The sequence below is a fragment of the Heterocephalus glaber genome, unplaced genomic scaffold (genome assembly GCF_053883595.1).
Source record: "Heterocephalus glaber isolate CG9 unplaced genomic scaffold, H.glaber_assembly_v1.0 deba00001608, whole genome shotgun sequence".
Taxonomy (NCBI): Eukaryota; Metazoa; Chordata; class Mammalia; order Rodentia; family Bathyergidae; genus Heterocephalus; species Heterocephalus glaber.
In genome coordinates this window covers 14,681,953-14,704,044 of record NW_028258379.1, presented here as the reverse complement: position 1 = coordinate 14,704,044, position 22,092 = coordinate 14,681,953, and the positions used below count along the sequence as shown (strand labels likewise).

Below are 22,092 nucleotides of genomic sequence, written 5' to 3'. Positions count from 1 at the left end.
GCATTATTCTTTCTCTCCTTCTGCTCTTCATAATGTACATGGGTTGTATCTAATCAGCTCATTCTGTGAATCTCTCAGTGTCCCTTCTTTCCTCCCTCCTCTCTGTCCTCAGTTCAGACCCCAGGACAGGGGCACAGATGCTTCTGTCTCAATTTCAGCGTTTTCAGTCTACCTTTTCCTCCACAAGAGGGGCCTGCTAGGCCAGAGTGTTGTCTCCATGGTGGACCATGCAAACGCAGAGCAAGACAGGCCATGTCAGGAAAAATATTAGGACTTCGATTTATATTTTTTAATACTAAAGAATATGAACCTTTACTAGTGTATGCTCTACTTGGTCTGTCTGTATGTATGTCAGACTGTCATCACATGTCCTGCTTGGCATGTGATAGGATCCTCAGGGGAGGGGAAGGTCCAGGGGACTGTGGCACCCCCTCATGTCTTTGTCCTATTACAACATAGTGTGGTTCACAGTGTTCAGTTTAGTGGACTTTTATGTTGTCTGTTGTTAACTGACCCTCACAAAGCAGACATGTGACCAAAAAATCCTGGCAAAGAAATTGTGGATTCAAAATACTGCTAATAATACAATCATAAGCAATCATGAAAATGTAACTCAGATAATTCTCATGATGACATACTTCTAACATGTCATCAGACATGTCACAAGGTAAAAATAATAAAAACCTGTCAGATGGGACCCAAAATGTACCCAACAGCCAAACAATCAGGAAGACTATATGAAATATAGATATGTATCTGCTATCATTAATAATAAACCTGGCCTTAAGTATGCAGTGTACCCAGAGAGAGCAGCTCATGATGCAACAAAGGCTAAACACTAAGACACCAAACTTGGCTATATGATTGGATGAAAGTATACCATTTTCTAACATGTCTCTTGGTATTTCAAGAATCTATTTCAACAATAAATCATGTGAAGAACTACTTTTTTTTGTAAACCACTAAAGAAGGGAAGAATAAGAGAAGATTTATTCTCACAGTAAATGACTTCTTGGATAAAAATAAGCTCAGAAAATAACTCTGGAAGCGCAGCCAGTGACACTGCACTGGAAATAAAGGCGCAGGAGTAAAGTGATAGGGATCTCTTCACCACAGCAACTGGAGACAAGCTATTGACCTCAGATAATCAAAGCCAGAAGAGGATTGCTACAGGAAGTCATCCTGTGCTAACTTCACAAAATGAGACCTTTAGGCCTGATGGCATCTTAATGGGACTTTGTATGAAATAAAAGCCTGAAAATTGCTTGTGCCCCATGAGGACTACTGTCTGTGTCTTGGCAAAGGAATTTGAAAACCCTGGGTTCCATCTCCCGTACCAACACACACACACACACACACACACACACACACACACACACACACACACACACACACAGAGTCTCTTTTTTCTTTTTTTTTTTTTGCGGACCGGGAATCAAGCTCATGACCTTGTGCTTAGGAGGCAGGCAAGGTGCCACTGAGCTAAATCCCAGCCCTTTTTTCTCTTATTCATTTTTTATTTTTGGAGCTAGGAATTGAGCCCCAGGCTTTGTGCATGCTAAACAAGTGCTCTGCCGTTGAGCTACATCCCCACCACACTTTTCTTGTTTGTTTTTTAACAAAAAGTTCCACAGTTGCTGCCCTTTTCTGTGATGATGGGGGCTGTCAGTAGTATCTTGTCTACAAAGCTCTCCAGAAAGGTAGACACACTTATCTGTCCCTCCAAAGTGATGGACATGTTTTCCTTGTTTTTATTTAATGTCAATTGTTTGGGTTTTGTTTTGTTTTGCTTTGTTTTGTTTTGTCTCAGATATAAAAGTAGATCATGTGAAATTAAGGCAAATTGTGTATCTGCGTTAAAATACTGACAAACATTTCCTAGTTGATCAATCTGCAATCAGACATTGCCTATGTAGCTATAATTCTTTTCAAAGAAAAAGTTAAAAAGTATTTGTTCAGCCATATGTATACTGCATAACATGAATGTAGTAGACTAATACTGTGTATGGTATTGTAACTATATGAGGTGAAAAAATGATTTTAGTATTTTTAAATGTTTTAATTAATAAAAATTACATATCTTTATAGCACACAGCATGATGCTTTGAAATTAGTGAGACCCTGTCTCAAAAGTTAAACATTTTTAAAGGTCTGGGTATGTAGCTCAGTGCGAAGACCCTGGATTCAATGCCAGTACCACTAAAAAAAAGAAAGAAAGAAAAAAAGGAAAAGAAATCCATCACGGAATGGTGAAATCAAGCTAATTAACATGTATATTACCTTGTATGTAATGTAAAAGTTAATTAGCTCAATTTTGTGTGTGTGCTTTTTTGTGGTGACACTTAATAAACCTACCCTCTTAGTGATTTTCAAATGTATAATGTACTATTATTCATCATAGTCAGGTTATATAGTAAGTGCCTTGACCTTGATCTTCCTACCTAACCGAACTTTGTATCCTTTGACCAAGATCTCCCCAACCTCCAGCCCCAGCCCCTGGTAACCATTACATTCCCTGCTTCTATGGATTCACCTTTTTCAGAGTACACGTAGAAATGAGAAATGCTGCATTTGTCTTTCTGTGCCTAGCTTATTTTACTCAATGTCATTTATAATAAAAGCAGAGTGAACTGTGAGGAGCCTGCTGAGGGCCAGGTGGTGCAGCTGCCCGGGCTAATGGCTTGGGGGACAGGAGGCTCAGAGCTGCTGAATAAGCTGGATATCCACATCACACCCCACTTCCCAGCGTGAGTACATAGGACCCCAAGGGTCCTCCAGTGAGACCTGTCTGTATCTTCACTCCTCAGCCTCCCCGGTGATTGAAGATGGCCAGCTGGACTGTCCCCTGGGGTACAAGAGACTGAACGTCACTCACTGCCAAGGTAAGGACAACCGGGCAGAGCTGGGCTCGGGAAGGGGACATGAAGAGGCCTGCTGATGCACAGGTGATGCTCCCCCCAGAAGAGGAGCATCTGTCACTGCCTGGCAGCCTCCGGTGTGCACCTCTAAGCCCCAGTGTGGGGAGCTGTTGCAGGGGCTAAGGAAGTCGGGAACTTGTTTGAGAATGATGGAGTGAGCCAAGGGAGCCAAGCCCCCCTTCCTCCCCATCTTCTCCAGCCCCTACTCATGACTAGGTGCTTCTTCGGGCTGTACTGTGTCTGAAGGTGCCATGGCCATCCTCATGCATCTACTCACCTCCGGGGCAGATGTGGTCTCCCTGAAATGGGAGGAATTCCCACCAAGCCAGGAGCTCAAATCAGCCTGATTGGTGTGGACCTCTATGGGCTTTTCCCAACAGAGTAGCTGCTCCTGCCTTCCTCCCACCTGCCTCAACCCACAGCTAGAAAGGGGCAAGCAGTGGGGTGCAGGTGGCAGAATGGGGTGCCACAAAGCCCAGCCCCTGTCCTGGCCTTGCTGGCCTGGCTAATGGCTCTGTGGACCAGCTGAAGTTGGGGTGATTTGCATTAGAGAGGCCACAGAGGGGCCAGGCCCAGGGCATCTTGGGACAAAGGATAGAGGAGGAGCTCTGCGATGGTTTTGTCACTGCTGGAGGTTAAGGCAGGTGGGGTGGAACCACTTCATTGAAGGGTAGCTGCCACCACTGAGAAGACTCAGGAGCCCTCATGGACTAAGGGCCTCAGCAGAGGCCTCCTGCTGGCAAGGGGCTCCTGAGTCTGGGAGGGCCAGCAAGGAGCTGAGACAGCTTCCTTTTGGAAAGCTTCAACAAGTCAACAGGTAGATGTCTGCATGGCTTGCTTTGGGTGAAGCTGGCTTGGAGACAGGGATTGCCCCAGATAGCCTCCTAGTATCCTCTCCCAGATGTTTCTTCAGGAGCAAAGAGCCTGAGGAAGCCTGTGTGGCTGCCTCTCCACCTGTGGAGTACTAGCTGCTGAAGGGATTTCAGGTCTGTGGATAAGAAAGGGTGCTTAGACCAGGCAAAAGGTCAGGCCTCAGGCCTAACCTTACCAGGGTCAGACTCTGAAGGTGAACATTGGACAGGTGATGTGGTGAGATCTCTATTTTTGCCTCCACTGGGCTGGAGGGTGTGTGCTGCCTTTCTGAGGAAGGCATTCATGAGGCTCTCCAGACTTCCTCTTCTAGCCCACCTTGTGGACCCCTCTCCTCCCTTCCGCAGCACTACCCCTAGCCCCCTGCTTCCAGTCCCAGCAGACCTGTGACCCCAGGTCTTGGGCCCTGCAGATGGGCTCCACAGAATCTTCAGAAAAGCTAGATACAAGGGACTTGGCTACCCATTTGCCACCCTCCAACCCAGAGGGTCTCCTTTGCCCATTTCTTCTGTTTATGTGCTGTCAGTCACCAGAGCTAAGTGACTCTGGGCAAGTTACTTGTGGAGCCTCAGTTTCTTCTTCTATAAAATGAGGATACATGAACCTACATGCTAACATTGTCTGTGAGAATTAAATGGGTATTGTATGTTAAATACCCAGCACAGTGTGCCCGCAACAGGTACTCCATAAACCTTAGCGTTTACTCTCGGGATCATTATTACATGCCAGACGGGATCAAGTGGTTCAAAAATTCTCTCATTTTATCCTTCTAACAACACAGTCTGATAGTTACTGTCTTTATTCCCATCTTATAAATGATGAAACTGAGGCACCAAGAAAAGGAACATACTTAGTGAAGAGCAGCTCTCTCCTTGTCATTCTTTTTGGAGAAAGTTTTCAAAAGTTTCTGAACAGCCCCTTCCTGACATCAGGCCAGGTAAAGTGGGAACTTGGTCATCTTCTCTGCTCCCGTAGATATCAATGAGTGCCTGATCGCAGGCCTGTGCAAGGACCTGGAGTGCGTGAACACCAGAGGCAGCTACCTGTGTACATGCAGACAGGGCCTAATGCTGGATCCATCGCGGAGCCGCTGTGTATGTGAGTGCTGTTGGGGACCAGACTCAGTGTCACTTTCCAGTGCACAGGCAGCTTCAGAGCATTAAATTGTCTCAGGCCTCATCATTCCATGCCCAGGACCAGTGTTCACTACTCAACCTGGAGTCAGGCCAATGTACAAAACTGATCCACTCCTCCTGCTGGAACGGGCAGTTGCTGCCTCCTTTTCTACTCCAGGCTTTCTTTCTGGGACTTGGCAGTTTGGGGATTATGTTTCCTGTCTTCTCTGTCTCTCTGTCTCTCTGTCTCTCTGTCTCTCTGTCTCTGTCTCTCTCTCTCTCTCTCTCTCTCTCTCTCTGACCATTTCTGTCCTGTTTGCTGCCCTGTTGACCTTGGGAGTGTATGTGCTGCCCTGCTGTAGTGTTGGCCTGAGCCGTGGCTGCCCTTTCCAGTGCCTGAGCTTAGCAGCCTGGTCATGTGGCTGCTAAGTGCCCTTTCTTGAAGGGACATTCATAGATCAATGGCACTCCTTCCTCATCCCAGAGCTTTTCTATAATTCCACAGTCCCTTCTGAGTTCGTCTCCATGCCCACGAACACAATGTGTTATGAGTTGTGAGCATTAGCATTGTAGGAGTGTGTGTGTGCGTGTAACACCCTGGCAGCTGTTCCCAGTGACCTTTGTGGTTTCCAGCTGGGAGAGCCCCAGCCTGGCAGTCCCCTAGATGGCAGAGCTGATGCCACGGCCCAGATGGAACTTTCCTTGGGCAGGAAGACCTGATCAGAGCTGAATAAAACCAGTCCTGACTGGCCTCTGGGGCATGGCCACCTCAAGCTCAGCAGAGCTCCCTGTGATGAGCCAAGCCTTCGGTCTGCAAACCACCTGGCCCTGGGTGTGTGTGGGGCATGGGGAGAAAGAAGACTCTGGTGCCACCCAGAGGATGCACCTCATGTGAAGGGAGACTGAACCCCACGTCTCCAGGGAGAGGAAACAGTAGGAGACTTAGGGCCCAGAGAGTGAGGGGCCCAGAATGAGGACAACACATCAGGCCATGATTTCTAATCAAAGCCTTAAGGGGCTTACACCCCTTCCTTTTCCTCCATGTCACTTAAGATTCTTTTATCAGGCAGGTGTGTTTAACACCCAAGGTGACTTTTATTTATTGGTACCTGGAAAAGACCTTTAATACAAGGAAGCTGCAATGCCTCTGGGTATTCTTTATTTTTCCTGCCTCCCCAGTGTTAGTCCCTCGAGCCTCCTCTGATGATTCGTCTCCCTGTAGGAGAGAGGACAGGCATGTTTCTGAGGGTTGCCCTTTCCCCCGACACCTGACAAGACAAGTTGAGCAGTCTGTTTTGGGCTGGTTCAGCTTCCTGACATTCCCTCCTGTGTTGTTTCTACCCTGGTATTCAATGGGACAAATAGCTTCCCACAGCATCCTGAGGGAAGTGGTTGCTAGAGGCAGAGATCACACCTGATGACGCAGGGCTCAGGGAGCCACTAAGTCACCTGTGCATAGCACGATGACGCTGACAAGGCACTCTCACCTGTCTCGCTCTAGTTAATCTCCACCGCACTGTGAAGAAGGTTTATGAGGCAGGAATCTTTGGGTTGCAAGTTTCAGAAACCCAACCCGAACTGCCTTGAGTAAAAACAAATGAATTGATCCAAACAACGAGGAAGCGCAGGGCCAGATGTGGTCTCCTTGGTTTCAGCAGGCACCCACAGTGTCCCCAGGATGACCCTTGCTCTGTTTCCTGTGCTGGTTTCACAGCTTCTTCAAAGGTGGCCACCAGATGCCCTAATCTTACATTCTGTCAGTCTTGCCAACATTGCTGTACTACACCGTGGCCATGTCTTCTAACGTTCTTGTGAGTGTTTTCAGGGTCCCAAACTTCCAGACTGGGACATGGGCCAGGCAAGTCTGAGTGCATGCAGCCAACCACACCTCCATCCTTTGCATACACTTTCCTCTCCTGCTGGGCCACCGGCCCATCCCCATATGATATGTCTATTGCAGCGGACAAAGCTGTCTCCATGCGGCAGGGACTGTGTTACCGGTCACTGGGGCCTGGCACCTGTACCCTGCCTTTGGCACAGACGATCACCAAGCAGATATGCTGCTGCAGCCGTGTGGGCAAAGCATGGGGCAGCAAGTGTGAGAAATGCCCCCTGCCTGACACAGGTAACCCCTATCCCCATCCCAGCTCTGGCCATCCGAGGTCTTCCTCACAGCCAGTGGCCATTTTCCCTAGCCTGGTGGTCCCCTCAAGCCAAAGACTCTAGTCTTCCTTCCCTACTCAGGTACTTATCTCCACTTGGGGCTCACTCCCACATTGTTGCCATAATTGTCTTTTCCCCTGAAAGGGAGGGAAAGGGGACCCTGGTTTCCTATAGGAATGGCATCACTCACCTTGTCCTCCGGCTGTTGGCTTTGCAGAGGCCTTTAGGGAGATCTGCCCTGCTGGCCATGGCTATACCTACTCGAGCTCAGACATCCGCCTGTCCATGAGGAAAGCTGAGGAGGAGGAATTGGCCAGGCCCTCAAGGGAGCAGGCACAGAAGACCAATGGGGCCCTGCCTGGGCTGGGAGAGAGGCAGCCACTCCGGGAAGCCATCAACACCTGGCTGCAGGCTGAGACCATCCCTGACAAGGGTATCTAGGCTGGGGGAGAAATCTGAGGGGTTCTCCTTTCCTCTGAGATCACTGAGCATGGGGTGTTTGGTCATAGGATCCCATCTCGGGGCATCAGGAAGGGGAGCTGGAGCAGCAGCTGGCCTGGCGCAACAGCAAGGCCTCAAGAGGTGCTCATGTCCAAGGAGGTTACTTGTGGAATTGGGAGAGGTCAGCAGCAGCCTCACCCCAGCTGGTCAGGCCTTCTAGGATAGTGCTTGCTCCAAGCCCTAAAGAGCTGGCAGGTGGATCCTGGAGAGTCTGTAGGCTTTCGGTCCCCTGTCCTGGCTTTAGGTGGCAGTGCAAGGAGGTGGGTTACAGAACTAATGGGGCAGACTGACCCAGAGCAGTGGGACTCCTGTCATTGGAGGCCTAGAAGAAGCAGGAGGAGACTTCTTTTCATCAAGTGAGAGGCTGGGGGCAGGGGCCAGGTAAGATGAGCAGAGCTCTCTGTGTTCACTGTTTACCCTACTGGAGACACAGTCAGGGCTGCAGACTATGAGGCAGCCAGACCATGGGTAGAGGGCAAGGGCCACTGCCTCTCTTTGCCAAGTTCACGCTCTCACCTTTCCCTTCCCAGGTGACTCTCAGGCTGGACAGGTGAGTGGGTCCTTTCACCAGGGAGATGGGCAAGGGTATCAGATGGGGGACCTGGCAGCCCCTGGGGCCCCAGGGCAGTGTCCCATGATGGAGAGGAGGGAGAAGGATGGAGCCTCTGTCAGATTTTACTTGGAAAGGTGACAATGGGGTGGGGTTGAAGACCCCATTTGATCCCAAAGGAAGTGAGAATATCAGCAGCCACTGTGCAAGCAGCCTCTCATCTAGGACAGTCCAGGCTCTTAAAGAAGGACAGAAGAACTCCCTTCCCTGGGCCCAGGATTCCTCTGTACACCCAACACTGGCTTCTACCAAGAAACCACTCCAGAAGTGTGTATCTGCTTCATCTTCTATCAATGCACCAATCCCTACCCATCCCCTACCCTTCCAACCCACAAATCTAACTGTCCTCAAATACTGTATCTCAGTGGCTTTGTCCCACCCCCAGCACCACATGCTGTCCTCCCAGACTGAAGCTTTCATTCTGTGTCCTCCCAGCCCCAGCCACACCCCAGTACCTCTTCATCCTCTATTCTCTCCTCTGCTTCCTTGTTATTTACTTGCCTGTGTCCGAAGTGGTGATGAGGGACACCAGGTGTGGTCATGAGTCCTGGCTTCACCATGCTGGCCCTGGAGCCCTGGATGCTCTAGTTAAGCTCTGGAATGTCTCTTGCTCTCCCTGCAGCGTGGGGATCATAGCCTTGATACTATACTGCTGATGTCCACCATGTGTAGACACTCAGCTGGTACAGAACACACTCTGGCTCCTTCAATCATTACAGTCCACCAGTTCATTAAGACCATGGATATGAAGTGCCTAGCAGAATGCCTAGTGCATATTAAGAACTCATCCATTCTTGGAATGGATGAAAAGTGAATGAGAGGGTTGGATAGGAAGGCTGAAGGTGAGGTGAGTGTTGGGAAAGGAAGCATGTCATGACGGTGACCAAGGAGTCCAAAGTGACCTTCTCTCATTTCTGTGCAGGTCACAACCAGTGTCACCCACCCAGCTCCCTGGGTCCCAGGTGAGTCCCTGTCCTACCAGCTGTCAGAGAAAGGAGATGGGAGGGAGCAAGAGCCTTTCGTCTAGTGGTGGAGTTACTGTCCATGAGTTGTTCCAGGAGTCCAATCAGAAGAGGTCGTAGGTGACATGGCATGTGAACCCTTGGGAATCCTACACACCCAAGGGACTGAAGTCAGTGAGAGACCCATGATGCTTTGCAAATATCTTCTAACCACCAAACTGAATCTCATGATGCCACTCAGCATGTAAATCAGGGCAAAAAAAGAGGCACTGGGTGGAGCAGGGAGTTGGTTGGTTCCCGAGAGCCTTCTCTCCCAGGGACCTCATGTCCCCTCTGAAACTATGAGCTTGCCTCTCCCTGGAGTTGGGCTCAGAAACCAGGAGGCTGACTTGCTTCTTCTGCCATAGAATGGACACTGACACCTGTCCTGTAGCCTCCTGAGACAATAAGACGTTGATATTTGTGGCAGAGTTCTATAAACTATAAGACACTTGACAAGCAGAGAAGAATGCTGAAGTGGGACTTAGGAGACCTGGACTTCAGTTATGCCTCCAGCTACATGGCTGGCCTTGGACAAGTGGCCATGTCTAATTCTCCTCTCCTGTGAAGTAGAGGGTGAGACTAAATTTGCTCTAGAATTCTGACCCTGTATGGGGCCAACTCCAGTTCCAGGAGGCTAGGAGGCACAAGGAGTGACTCACCTAGGCTCCACCCCTGATTCTTGGGAGTCTGAGCAGTGGAAAGGAGAGGCCATTGCCAGCCAAGGAGGCCCTGGTCCCATCTGCTCCCTTCTCCCCTCTGCAGTGGATGCCATCGGAAGACCAACACTACCACTGCCTGCACAGGGGATTCCAGAGACCCAGGAAGAAGAGCACGTGGCCCCTTCCACTGATGTGCTGGGGACCTCAGCTCCCCCAGGTAGCTGCAGCCAGCCTTCGGGAGGCTCTCTGCCACCACCCCTGTGACATATGGCTGTCCAGAGCCAAACCCAGGGCAGGTGCATGAGCGGCATCCCTTCCTTGCCTCTTCAACCAGATGAACAATCTCCAGTGAACTCCCTTCAGGCTTTCTCCAGGGAGGGGTCCTTCCAGGAGAATCTCAAGCAAGGAGTGCACATGGAGCAGGACCTGAGCTTTTCCACACTTTTTTTCCCTGACTCAGTGAGAGCCCTGGTGGCGGCAGCAACCTGTCCAAAGGAGGGTTATTTTAGGAAGGAGCACAGTTGTTACCCAAGTTTTTTAAGGCCTGAGAGCCTGCATTTTACTCCCTCTGCTCAGCTACAATGATGAGAGTGGTGTGGGGAGATCCCTGGCAAATCCACCTTGCTCTGGAATGTGTCCTCCTCAAAGGCTCATTGTCTGAGCATTTGGTTCAAAAGGAGCAAGGCCACTGTTGTGGCAGCTGCTCCTGTGCACATGTGTGCCCTTCTGGCTGCCCTCTCCAGGAGTTGGGTGTACTCTTAGCTCACCAAATGAAGTCCTGAGATTTGGGTCACCTTGAGTAGGAGGCAAGGGTGAGGGGAGTTCTGGATTCACTCCAGCAAAGAGAAAGCCCTTGCAGCCTGGTGGGACAGTCCAGGGGTATCAGAGGTCAGTCGATTTTCTGACTGGCTAGAAAGGGGGACAGCGAGAACTAAAGAAAAAAGATGATAGAGACTTGCGTGATTTCAAGTATGGGGGCCTGGGAGGTCAGTGCCTCAGCACAGGCGAAGACAAAGACATTCTGAGCTAGCCACTATTTATTGGGTTCATAGGGAATATCAGATGTCTCAGAGAGTGACAGTAATGCTATGATGATGAGGATCTTATGCTGGTGAGGAGGTTATGTTGATTAGGAAGAGCAAAAAAAAAAAAAAATTCTTACAACAGTAGGTGGGATGAGTTAAACTGATAAGGAATTTGCCCCTTCCCAGGTGAAACCTTTCTCTTTTCGTATTACTATTTGGTTCTTAAAGAGCCAGGATGTCTTTAGCTGATGTAATCTTGCCCTTGAGCATCACAGCATCATGGGACCTTTGAGGCCTCAGACAGCCAATCATAATTTAACTGTGAAATGATTTCTCCCCCAAATTATGTAGAATGGCTCCCGACACAGGGGGTGGGGGTTGAGGAGGGGGTAGGAGTTGATCTTACTGCAAATGCCCTGCAAATGATCTTTTTCCCAAGACCTGAGGTCCAGGCAGTATCCTATTCCCAGCAGGAAGCAGGGGCTGGGCAAAAAAGGCTCAGCAGGGGAGCCCTGAGTCTCTGATAGTGAGAATGGCCTGCGGGGAAACCAAGTCTGGCTCAGCAGTGGCCCTCAGCTACATGGCTGTCAGGTCCTCCACCACCAGCAGCCTCAGTCTTTTGCCTGATCTCCCTTCTCTACCATCTTCCAACCTCACCCTGTGGGCAGATATCTAGAACCCATCTGGGGACCTCTGTGATATCCCAGGGTGACACAAACTTGGAACCAGGCCAGTGGGGAGGGTGGTCTTGCAAAAACCCCAGTATATGCATTCAAGTCGGTACAATTTAGTAAACATGGTGAATCCCCTCTGTGTACCAACTTCCAACCCATTCTCTTGGGGCTCAGGATTCTCTCAGAGCAGTGGGGACAGGGTGGGGATCCCTGGGTATATGTGGGTGTTAGGCTAACACCTCAGGGTGGATACAAAGGCTGAAAGCACTATTCATTCATTCAACTGTAAGTGTTAGGTGCTTCTCTAGTATTAGGAACACAATTCCAACGATCAAATTTCTTCCATCTATCAGCGTCAGCCCTGAGTCCTGATAATTCTGCCTCCAAATTGTTTCTCAGTCCAGCATCTTTTTCCCCTCTCTTGACCTCATTGCCACCTCCCAAGGCAGACCCTGCCTTAAATGATTTCAGTCGGTTTCTAGGGCCCTCTGTGTCCCTCCATGCCAACACATCGGCCCGTCTTGCTGCCGAGTGGCCTCTCTGTGACAGCTCTGATCACACCCCCTTCCCTGACCCCCTTGCTCACGGGCCAGTCCCAATGTGGCTTTCCAGAGCCTGCTCTCTCTGCCCAGTCCTTCCTCTCTCATTCGCCCCTAGACTTTTCCCCATGTGCCTTCCTCACCAGATCTGCCATCTCTCTGGGAGAAACTGGGAAGGAGTTGCTGGAGGTAGGCGGCACCGGACTCCACTGGTGAGAACTGTGCCCACATTCAGTGAGGTCAGCCTGCAGGCCTCAGCATTCTCTGTGAATGCAAATTACTAGAATCATTCAGGCTTAATCAAGGGGACACACAGCTGTGAGTTCCATCCTGGCTAGGGCTCAGGGCCCTGGCTTTTGGAAGTCCCATGGGCCTTACACAAGGCCATGCTACACGTGGATATGGGAGGGCTGGCAAAGGTGGGGTAGACTCCTATTAGTCTTCTAGACCCTTGCCCAGTACTCTCCCTGCCCTGTTCCACTGCCCTCATCCACCATCCACCCTGCCATAACCTCTGCTTGCTCCTTCTCCCACAGGCACTGACAAATGCGCTGCTGGACCCACCAACATCTGTGGCCCAGGAACCTGTGTGAACCTCCCAGATGGATACAGATGTGTCTGCAACCCTGGCTACCAGCTGCACCCCAGCCAGGCCTATTGCACGGGTATTCACTTGGGTGTCATATGCCTACACGTGGGAGCAGGAGCACAGAACTGAGTCAAGAGTCCAGGCAGCAGAAGGTCCAGGCAGTACTATGTTGTTGATGAGCTTAGGAGTGCAGTCCCTATGGACAAGGCCAATTTGACCTTCACTGAGCTTCTGGACTCCAGGAGAGTGGGGAGCCACCCCAGTGCACCTGGGTCTACACCTGCCCTGAGATCAGCCCACTCCTCAAACTAGCTATGCTGCTGCCTGCTGAGCAGACCAGGGTCTCCACCAGGGCCCTACCTGGAGGAGGGAACTAGGGCCAAGAAAATCAAGTGTGGACCTCATTGCTCCCCTTGAAATATTTTTATATAAAGGCCACATCCAGTGTGGTTTTGAAGAAGAAAGGAAGCAATTTCAAGGCCACAGGAGGAAGGGGACAAGGGCAGGGAGTGGTTGCTAGCGGTCACCCCGGGATCCTAGTGCCCAAGTGGGCCTGATGGGCCAACCCTATGGTTTTTAGCCTAAAGATTTTGGGGGGGGGGGGTTATTTTGTTTTGTTTTGTTGTTGTGTTTAGGGTTTTTTTGTTTTTTGTTTTTGTTTTTTGTTTGAGACAGGATCTCACTATGCAGTTCAGGCTGCCCTGGAACTCACTGCAGTCCTCCTGCCTCAGCCTCCCAAGTGCTAGGATTACAGGCATGCACCACCACGCCCAGCTTAGCCTAGAGACTTTCATCTCCCTAGCCCCCTCTGTCCCCTCACCCCTTCCATGCCACACAGCGCCATCCCCTAGTGTGGGCAGGTTGCTGGCAGGTGCCCAGAGAAAGGCACACTGGCCTCCCTAACCTCCCTCCTTGTCTCCCTCTGGTCAGAGGACGACGAGTGTGTGAGGGACCCCTGTGCAGGAAGAGGGCACTGTGTCAACAGCGTGGGCTCCTACTCCTGCCTGTGCTACCCTGGCTACACACTGGCCACCTCAGGGGCCACACAGGAGTGCCAAGGTAAGCCGAGCCCGCCCTGGCCTGGGATGGGCTAGATTGGGTGCAGAAGAACATGCTTGGTCTGGGCCGCACACAGTTGGGATGGAAGAGGACCTGGGCTATAAATACAGCCTTCAGTCTGCTGTAGTATTAGGAGTACAGGAGCCAGGAGGAGAGAGAGAGAACACTGGTGTGGAACTGGGAGGAAGCTGGTGCTATGCCAAGACCTCAAGGAGTGAAAGGAATCCAAAAGGCAGCAGTGCTTGCAAAAGCCTCGAAGAATTGTGGCTGGAGCCAAGAGGGCATCAAGGGACTTGGGTGGAGATGGGGACCAAAAGCCAGGTCTCAAATTCTGAGTGGCAGGAAGCTACTTTCATTTTGGGGAAGCTGGGAGCAGAACTGGGACTTCTGGAAGACTGGGAAGCAAGCTTTTGAGGGAGGAACTCAGGTCCCCAGCAGCTTGAGACACCTGCAGGCCGTTGATTCTCCCTGGGAAGTCCTGGCCTACTGCTAGGGGAACCCTTGGTAGGCACACTTCCAGTAAAAACCCTTTAACAAAGAATGAGTCTCATACATTTTTATAAATGTGTTCACAAAGAATAGAAGGGAGTGCTTTCCAACCAGTGCCTTAAGATTTCTAACCAAGAATGGTGTAGTGGCACATGCCTGGAGTCCCAGCACTCGGGAGGCTGAGGCAGGAGGATCGCAGTGACATAGTGAGTTCAAGGCCAGCCTGAACTACATAGTGAGACCCTGTCTCAAAAAAAAGCAACAAACAAACCAAAAAAGATTTCTAACCAGTTGGGAAATCTTCACCTCAAGAATGGCACTGTCTCTTTTTGGGGTTCACATTGCTGGTTCTGGCCAGGGCAGCCCAGTGGTCATCACAGCCCCCCAGAGCATCCAGAGCTGTACATCCTCCCATGCCAGGGTCCCCTCAACTCATGATCCCCCCAAGGATCTGGCCTATAGGAACCAAAGCCATCCAGGTCCTCTCGCTTGATTATGGGGGAAAGGGAGGTAGAGGAGATAATCTCTAACTCCATGAAAGAGTGGATTACTGGGTGCATCATTCCGTGAGCACTAAGGCATTGAGCACCATGTGCCAGGCACTGTGCAAAACTCTGGGAAAGCTGAGATGAGTGTGAACGGTGACACTGTGGGATCCAGATGAGCAAACAACTGGATCTACAGGAGAGAATTGCAAAAGGTTTTCCCAGAGAGTGCTTGAAGTGGGGCATAATAATGATAGCTACCATTTAATGAGCTTTATGATACAAAGCTCATCACTCCAGCCTAAGTTTAACAAACTGAGGCTTAGAGAGGTGAACAGAAATACCGAGGGGCCTCACACTTGGATATGGCACAACTGGAAATAGAACCAAAGTCACTCCAGCTCCCAATCACGGCTTGCTTCCTTCCAGAGACACAGTTTTTGTATGCAGGGTGTCAGATGCCACTGTGGAGCATGAACGGGAACAGTGGGTGATCCTGGCAAAGGGAACTATCTCCGCAGAGACCAGAGTAGTTTGCAGGCCTGGCAGCCTGGGACTAGTAATGAAGTCAGTGTGCCTGGAGCGTGGAGTCCAGGCAGGAAGTGGCAGGAGTTGAGGCCAGTTTGGGAAGTGGCTCGAGGTGCCAGGCTGAAGAGCTTGGACGCTGTCCTGAGGGCAGTGGCAGCCAGGAGTCCAAAAGCAGAGGAGTGGTGACTGACTGGGTCAGCTGGCCACCAGCGAGCGACTCAGGCAGCCGTGCCCTGAGTAGGCTGGCAGATCCAGGGAGAGGTGGGGCCTGGGCAGCTACTGTGGCCAGAGGCCCCTCTGTCTACAGACTCAGCCTGGGGAGCTGGCCCAGGGGGAGCATGGCTGCTTCAGGGAAGTGTCGCCAGGACTGGCCCAGACCAGGGGTTCTGCTCTGCACCAGCCTGGGTGTCCGAATATCTCTGCCAGCCCGGACAGCTGAGGAGGAGAGAGGTTGAGGCCAGCTAAAGTGCTTTTCCCAGTGGGGCTTGGCTGCCACTTGAAGAGCCCTTGACTGGCATAAGATCCACTTTCTAAATTTTGCCAGTCTTGTAAAGTGATATCTCATTATTTTTGTTTTGGGTTTTTAAAATTTTTTTTTAATTATGCCTTGATTCTGTTTGCTTCTTTCTGGTGTTTTTTGTTTTTGTTTTTGTTTTTGTTTTTGTTTTGTGGTACTGGGGATTGAACTCAGGACCTCAGGACCTTGCAGTTTTGAAGCAGGCGCTGCACCACTGAGCTAAATCCCTGGCCTGATACCTCATTATTTCAGTGACTTCATTTAATATTGAATTATTTATGAATTAGTTTTCATTGATGAATTAGTAATTCACAACTAATTATGAATTAATTTATATAATTAATAATAGAAACCATTATTGTTTATAAGTTAATATACATAGAAATAATCACTATAAATTATTTAAATATTATTTAATTATTTATTTAATTATTTAATAAGTGTGAGGATTTCTTGACACATTGGCCTTTGAGTTTCCTCATCTGTAAATTGCTTGTTTCTGTCTTTGGCTCACTTTTCTATGAGCAACTGGAAAACCAATTGCTTTTTTTCTTGTGGCTTTTTAGGAGTCCCTTCCAAATTCTAGGTGCTTAGCTGGATTTTGATATTATGACTCACCCATTTGTCCTCTTCCCTTGAACATTATCCTTGTGTCCTTCTCTGAACAGAAATCCTTAATTTTGATGTATTGAAATTCACCTTTTTGACTTATTTTTAATGGTTTGAGAGTTTTATTTAAGAAGTCTTTCCCTTCCTGCCAGGCCTGGTGGCACATGCCTGTAACCCCAGCACTTGGGAGGCTGAGGCAGGAAGATTGCTGTGAGTTCGAGGCTAGCCTGAGCTACATAGTGCATAGTGAGTTCAAGGTCAGCCTGAACTGCATGGTGAGACCCTGTCTCAAAAAACAAAAACAAAAACAAAAATCTTTTCCTTCCTGTAAGTCACAAGGATAATCTACAGTTTTTTTTCAGTACTGAGAATTGAATTTAGGGTTGCTCTACCACTGAGTTATATCCCCAGCCCTTTTGTTTTGTTTTGGTTTGGGTTGGGTTTTTTTTCCCCGGTACCTGGGATTAAACTCCAGTCCTTGCACTTTTGAGGCAGGCGGCAGAACCACTGAGCTAAATCCCCGGCCCTCCCCAGCCCTTTTAAAAAAAAATGTTAAGACAAGGTCTTGCTAAGTTGCCAAAGCAGGATTTGAATTTGTAATTCCCCTTCCCTCAGCCGCCCTACACTTTCTTTCATTACGGTTATTGCTTTACCTTGTATGGGATGCTTTAGCCCATCTGAGGTCCCTCTCCTCCATTTCCATTTTCACACTCCATGAGCTGGTTTTCCCAGTATCAACTCAGACAGTGATCCTGCCTCCCACCCCATTTAGGGGTTCTTCATCAAGTTCCTACATACAGCTCTGCCTATGTGTTCCCTTGTCTCTCCACTGGGATTAGAGCTTCTCGAAGTGAAAACTAGTTATTCCTGAGTTGCGGCAGGTTCCCCCCACCACCACCACCACACACTGCAGGGACAGGATCTGCACACAGTGGCCCGGACTGTGTATGGGACACCACTGCCAGCAACTCAGCTCTGCTGAGTTTTTCTTTTCTATTTTTCTTTGAAGCAAAATATTTATTGGTACAACTTAGATATACATAATGATAACATTCATCATAGAGAATTTGTACCTGTACATGATGTCTTAATTCTTCCTCCCTTCCACCCCCCCTCCCCTCCTTATTTACAAAAGCTTTGTTTCCCGTTTTGCCTTCTATTCCTTTTTTTTAATTGTCCCTCCCCTTATTTCCCTTTCCCCCCCTCCCTTGTTCCCCTTCCCATTTGAACATTTTCTCCCCATTTCCCAGTGTCTATTATACATTTTGGTCCTTATTTCCCTTTTCGGTTTCTCACACCAGAGAAACAATGCAGTGTTTAAACACATGTGTTGCACTGGAGTTTTTTGAAGGATTGCTCAAATGGAAACATCATCTATAAACAAATGATTGTTATTTTATCCCTGTAGTAAGTACTTACTGGGGTTCTATGCTGGGCAGGAGACACAGGAGACACTGAGATAATGAAGTACATTACCGGAGGTCAGGGAATCTAAGGACTGGGTCAGAAAGGAACCCCGGGAAGGAGCATGGAGGCAGGAGGGAAGAAGCCAGGTATGCCAAAAGATGAGTAAGACACAGTGAGGCTGGGAGTGGGGTAGGAGCTGCTCCAGAAAAGGGAACAGCATATGTGGAGGCTCAATGGCAGGTCCTATGTGGCCAAGTATTGTATAGGAGGCAGAAAACAAGTTGAGGGAAGTGGGCAGGGGCAGTTACATGCCAGGCTGAGGAGCCTAGATTCTGTGGGGGAGGTTTACCACTAGAATAATAACAATGGTGCCAAAGTAATAATAATAGAGCCAGAGTTGATCCATTGAGCTTCTGCTCGACATGGTAGTAGGAATCCACTGGCTAGCAGGGTGAGGAAAGACACTCCCAGCAGTGGCGCTGGTATGAACAAAGACTTGGAGGCTGGACCAGTGGAAATCTGCTATAGCTAAGGCACCAAGGGGTGCATGCAAACCAGCAACTATAGCAAGGCTGAGGCCAGGCCATGAGACAGGTTGCAAGTAGGACTGCAGGTGGCAGGGACACCCTACAAGGGATTAAGTGGGAAGTGACATGACCATGAGGGGCACCAGTATGCTTTGGACAATGAATGACACAAACCATACCCCATACCCTGCAGATCCTTGGCTGCTTAAAATACTTTCTCGCCCCCCCTTCTCTCTCTCTCTCTCTGGCTGCTTAATTAACCTTTAAGAAGGTCAGTGAGAAGCACCGTAGAAGTAGACCCAATGTCTACTGTACTAGGGTCAAGAGGGGGACTTTGTTGACCTCTTCTGATCATGCCATCTGGACTGCCATGGTCACAAGGCCAGCCCTCCCATGAGGCGAGAGCTACAGTAGCCACCGTGGGAGAAAGGAAGTTGGGTCAGCTGGAGTCTGGTCAGTCTCAGTCCTCGCCCCTCCAGCCAACCATGGCTGCAGCAAGCATGCCTTCCTCACCTGGGCCTCAGCATGGTATCCTTGTTCTGGAAAAGGTGCTTTAAGACCCACTCTGGGGCTGGCTTTGACTCAGGACTATCCTGTGTGTTCACAGATGTAGACGAGTGTGAGCACCCAGGGGTGTGCAGCGGGGGGCGATGTAGCAACACCGAGGGTTCATACCACTGCGAGTGTGATCCTGGCTACATCCTGGTGAGGAAGGAAGAGTGCCAAGGTAAGGAAAGTGGACAGGGGGTTCAGGCTGCTACCCCACACACTGCCCACCACCAACTCAACTCCCCTTCTGCTTGTCCCTCACTGGGCCCATTGGTGCTGAGCCCACTCCTATGGACAAAAATGTGTCTGTGGATTCCCGAGTCCTTCCATTGCCTTGATGATATTTTGGCATCCTGTCTCCCCACTGTAGCAGGGAAATGCAAATCCACGTGACACCCTGAGAACATCTCTGCACATCTCTGCTTCCTTACTTTGAAAAATGGGCTTTCCTTATGTGGCAAACTTCCATCTATCTGGAAGCCTTGGCCTTCTTGCTAAAGCTTGTTAGACTGTGAGCTCCCGAGGGTTCGCCCATATCCTTAGATGACCCATGCATAGACACTTGATAAGCACCCAACAAACGATAAATGACTGACTGACGAATGAATGAATGAATAGGTCCCAAATCTTTCTCTCCTTTCCCAGATGCAGCCTAACAATGGTGGTGGTAACAGTACCAACTGGTCTTTACAGGATACCCTGAGCCTACCACTACCACAGCAACTCTGAAAAGCTCCAGCCACCTGTGTCACTACCACCTTCCTGCCAGGCTGGGGTGTTAAATGCTTTCAGAAGGACTAGGTCATATGTCCCAAGCCTGGTTAAGACCATAATAAATGAGGGTAAATCAAGGCTCTCTCTGGGAAATAAAAAACAAAACAAAACAAAGCCTGCCCTGGGTCCCAACATATGGACTTGCCAGATCCTGGAGATAAGGGATGAATTTGTGTAGCTGTGAAGGGACAGAGCCCCTTCCCCAATCCATTACCATGGAAACAAAGTCCAGAGTCCTAGGAGGTCTTACCAAAAGGGAGAGGCGGCTGCAGGTATAGGACAAACAACTGTCTCTTCCCCCAGTGTGTCACCTTCTTCTCCAAATGCCTCCCATTAGGTGTTCCCTGTGTAAAACTCAGGCCACTGCATGATCAAAACCAGAAGCCACTCCCTCTGTCCTCATTAGATAGGCAAAAAGACACTTGGCATTTTCCAAGTGAATGGAGAGTGAAGGCCCCCACCGCTTGAGGGTGCCTACTGTGGGCCAGTGGCTGTGCTATGTGGTTGTCAGATAACCTCTTTTAAGTATCACAACAATATTATGAATTTGACATTAGGGCCTGTTGAAAAGAAAAACTAAAGGAAATGAACTAAGAAAATACCAGAACATTAAAATATCAGATTTCTATGAACCAGTCCGTGTTAAGGGTACAGGCTATGGAGCAGACAGGCCAGAGTCTGGCTCTTGTCTCATGTCTGGAAATGGAAATTATCATGCCCATCTCAGCAGCTCTAGTGAGGATGGGATAAGCTCAGCCCCATCTCTGGGACATACAGACACCAAGTAAATAGGGGCAAACATGACTGTCAGGCCTGTCCTTTCTCATGTCCAGATTCCTCTATCCCCACTGCCCTCCTCTGGACTGTCTCCTGCCCATCTAGAGGAAAGATTCTAGACATGCACCTCGACTGGGAGGTCAGGCAGAGTTCCTGGCCCTGGGCAGACACTTGGAGACTGTTGAAAGAAAGAATGATGTAGTCTGCCCACTTCCCCAGGTTTCCATCAGTAACCACAGACCCGGCCCATCACCCGGGAGCTAAGTCAATTTCCTCTCCCTCTTTCTTCTTTGTCCAATGAAGAAACCGCTTTCTCTACTGAAACCCAAAGCCTCTGGTGAAAGGCTGAGTGGTCTGGACAGCAGCCCGCGCAACAGTCTCCATGGCATTTCCACCCTACCAGGACTCTGTGTTCCCATGGACAGGGACAGATTCTCCTGCAGGCTTCCAGGGTTTTGATGTCCCCCACCCACATCTGAGGTCCCCTGAGCTGCTGGTCCCTGCCTGAGCGGCCTCCTCACCCCCACTCTGTGCTCCCAAAAGGAACAGATGTGGGCAACCTTCTATCTCCTCATGCAAAAGCTGATCCCTGGGCAGAGAAGCTCCGGGATCCTCCCAGGCTACATTGGACAGCAGACTGGCAAGCTGGCCTCTGCAAGAGAGGTTCAAAGACTTCATTTTTATCTCATTATGGATTTAGGAGGATCTCTGCCTCAGTGACTTTATTTTCATCCCCAAAGTCTCTCATTCCTGAAGTAATCAATGGCTTTGTGGTCCTCCATCAGGTTCCCCAGCCAGGCCAAAAGGGCATGGTGCTGGATGCTCTCTCCACAGTGGCCAAAGTTAGTGGTCCTGAATCCTTCATTTTCCCCATCTCTGTCTCATTTTCTCCATCTTGTCTTGACACCTTAGAATAATTTAACCTAGTGTCACCATAACCCAACTAGGGGCTCATGGTTTCTACCTTTCCAAAGATAAGCCTTATCTCAGTATCCCCAACTTTACCCAGGAACTGTGAGCATCTCTTTGCAGATTCTCACCTGAATAACCACCATCCCAGTACATCCCTTTTCTGGATCCTTGGGGTCAAGCTTTGGGCTCAAGAGGGTCCCAGTTCCCTGGGACAGAGAACTTTGATGTGTCCTGACTTCTGCAGACCAAGCAACCTCAGGGGAACTTATTTTCACCCTCTATCTTGGGTTCTACATCCTGCTTTGCTGTTGGCTTTAGTCCCTTTACAGAAGGCCTGTGTTCTGCACTTTGGCCTGTCTCTTACATTTTCTCCACGGGTGCTGAGTAGTTCTTCCTTCTGCCAGGGGGCCTCTGAAGCTGCACCAGTGGTGCACTTCCTCCAGGAGAATAATTACCCATTTTGAAAGAGTAAATCTCCCTGTTTCCTTTGGAGATTGGCCAATCTGTCATAAATGGTGAGCAGGACACTTGATCTTGGGCAAGAGGAGCATAATGTCCTGCAATTTTGACCTAGAGCTCAGTCTTTACTTCAGTCTAGGTCCCCTAGACTCCTCAGCAGGCTAGGTCACCAGGGAAGAACTGTGCACTCAACTCCCCGGGGAACAATTTCCCATCCTCCTTGCTGTCACTCATCTCCTTGCCTCTCTGGTTGGAGCCCGGGCTCAACCTTCCTGTCTGACATTCTTGGCTCTCAGCAGAGTGGGTGCCAAGACCCCTACACCTCTTGCCTGG

General features: G+C 49.5%; 1 protein-coding gene across 5 annotated transcripts in view; it reads left to right on the top strand.

Annotated features, from left to right (window-relative positions):
• The window catches only part of Ltbp2 (latent transforming growth factor beta binding protein 2), a 104,050-nt gene that overhangs the window by 67,612 nt on the left and 14,346 nt on the right, over positions 1–22,092 (top strand). For all 5 annotated transcript variants that reach the window (XM_087195399.1, XM_087195400.1, XM_087195398.1 and 2 more), the window contains exons 9-18: positions 2,808–2,882; positions 4,764–4,886; positions 6,864–7,028; positions 7,284–7,499; positions 8,098–8,117; positions 9,100–9,139; positions 9,944–10,057; positions 12,615–12,743; positions 13,598–13,726; positions 18,896–19,015. In XM_087195399.1, the coding sequence (XP_087051525.1) occupies positions 2,808–2,882; positions 4,764–4,886; positions 6,864–7,028; positions 7,284–7,499; positions 8,098–8,117; positions 9,100–9,139; positions 9,944–10,057; positions 12,615–12,743; positions 13,598–13,726; positions 18,896–19,015 (1,131 nt within the window). The remainder of the gene's footprint in view (positions 1–2,807; positions 2,883–4,763; positions 4,887–6,863; positions 7,029–7,283; positions 7,500–8,097; positions 8,118–9,099; positions 9,140–9,943; positions 10,058–12,614; positions 12,744–13,597; positions 13,727–18,895; positions 19,016–22,092) is intronic.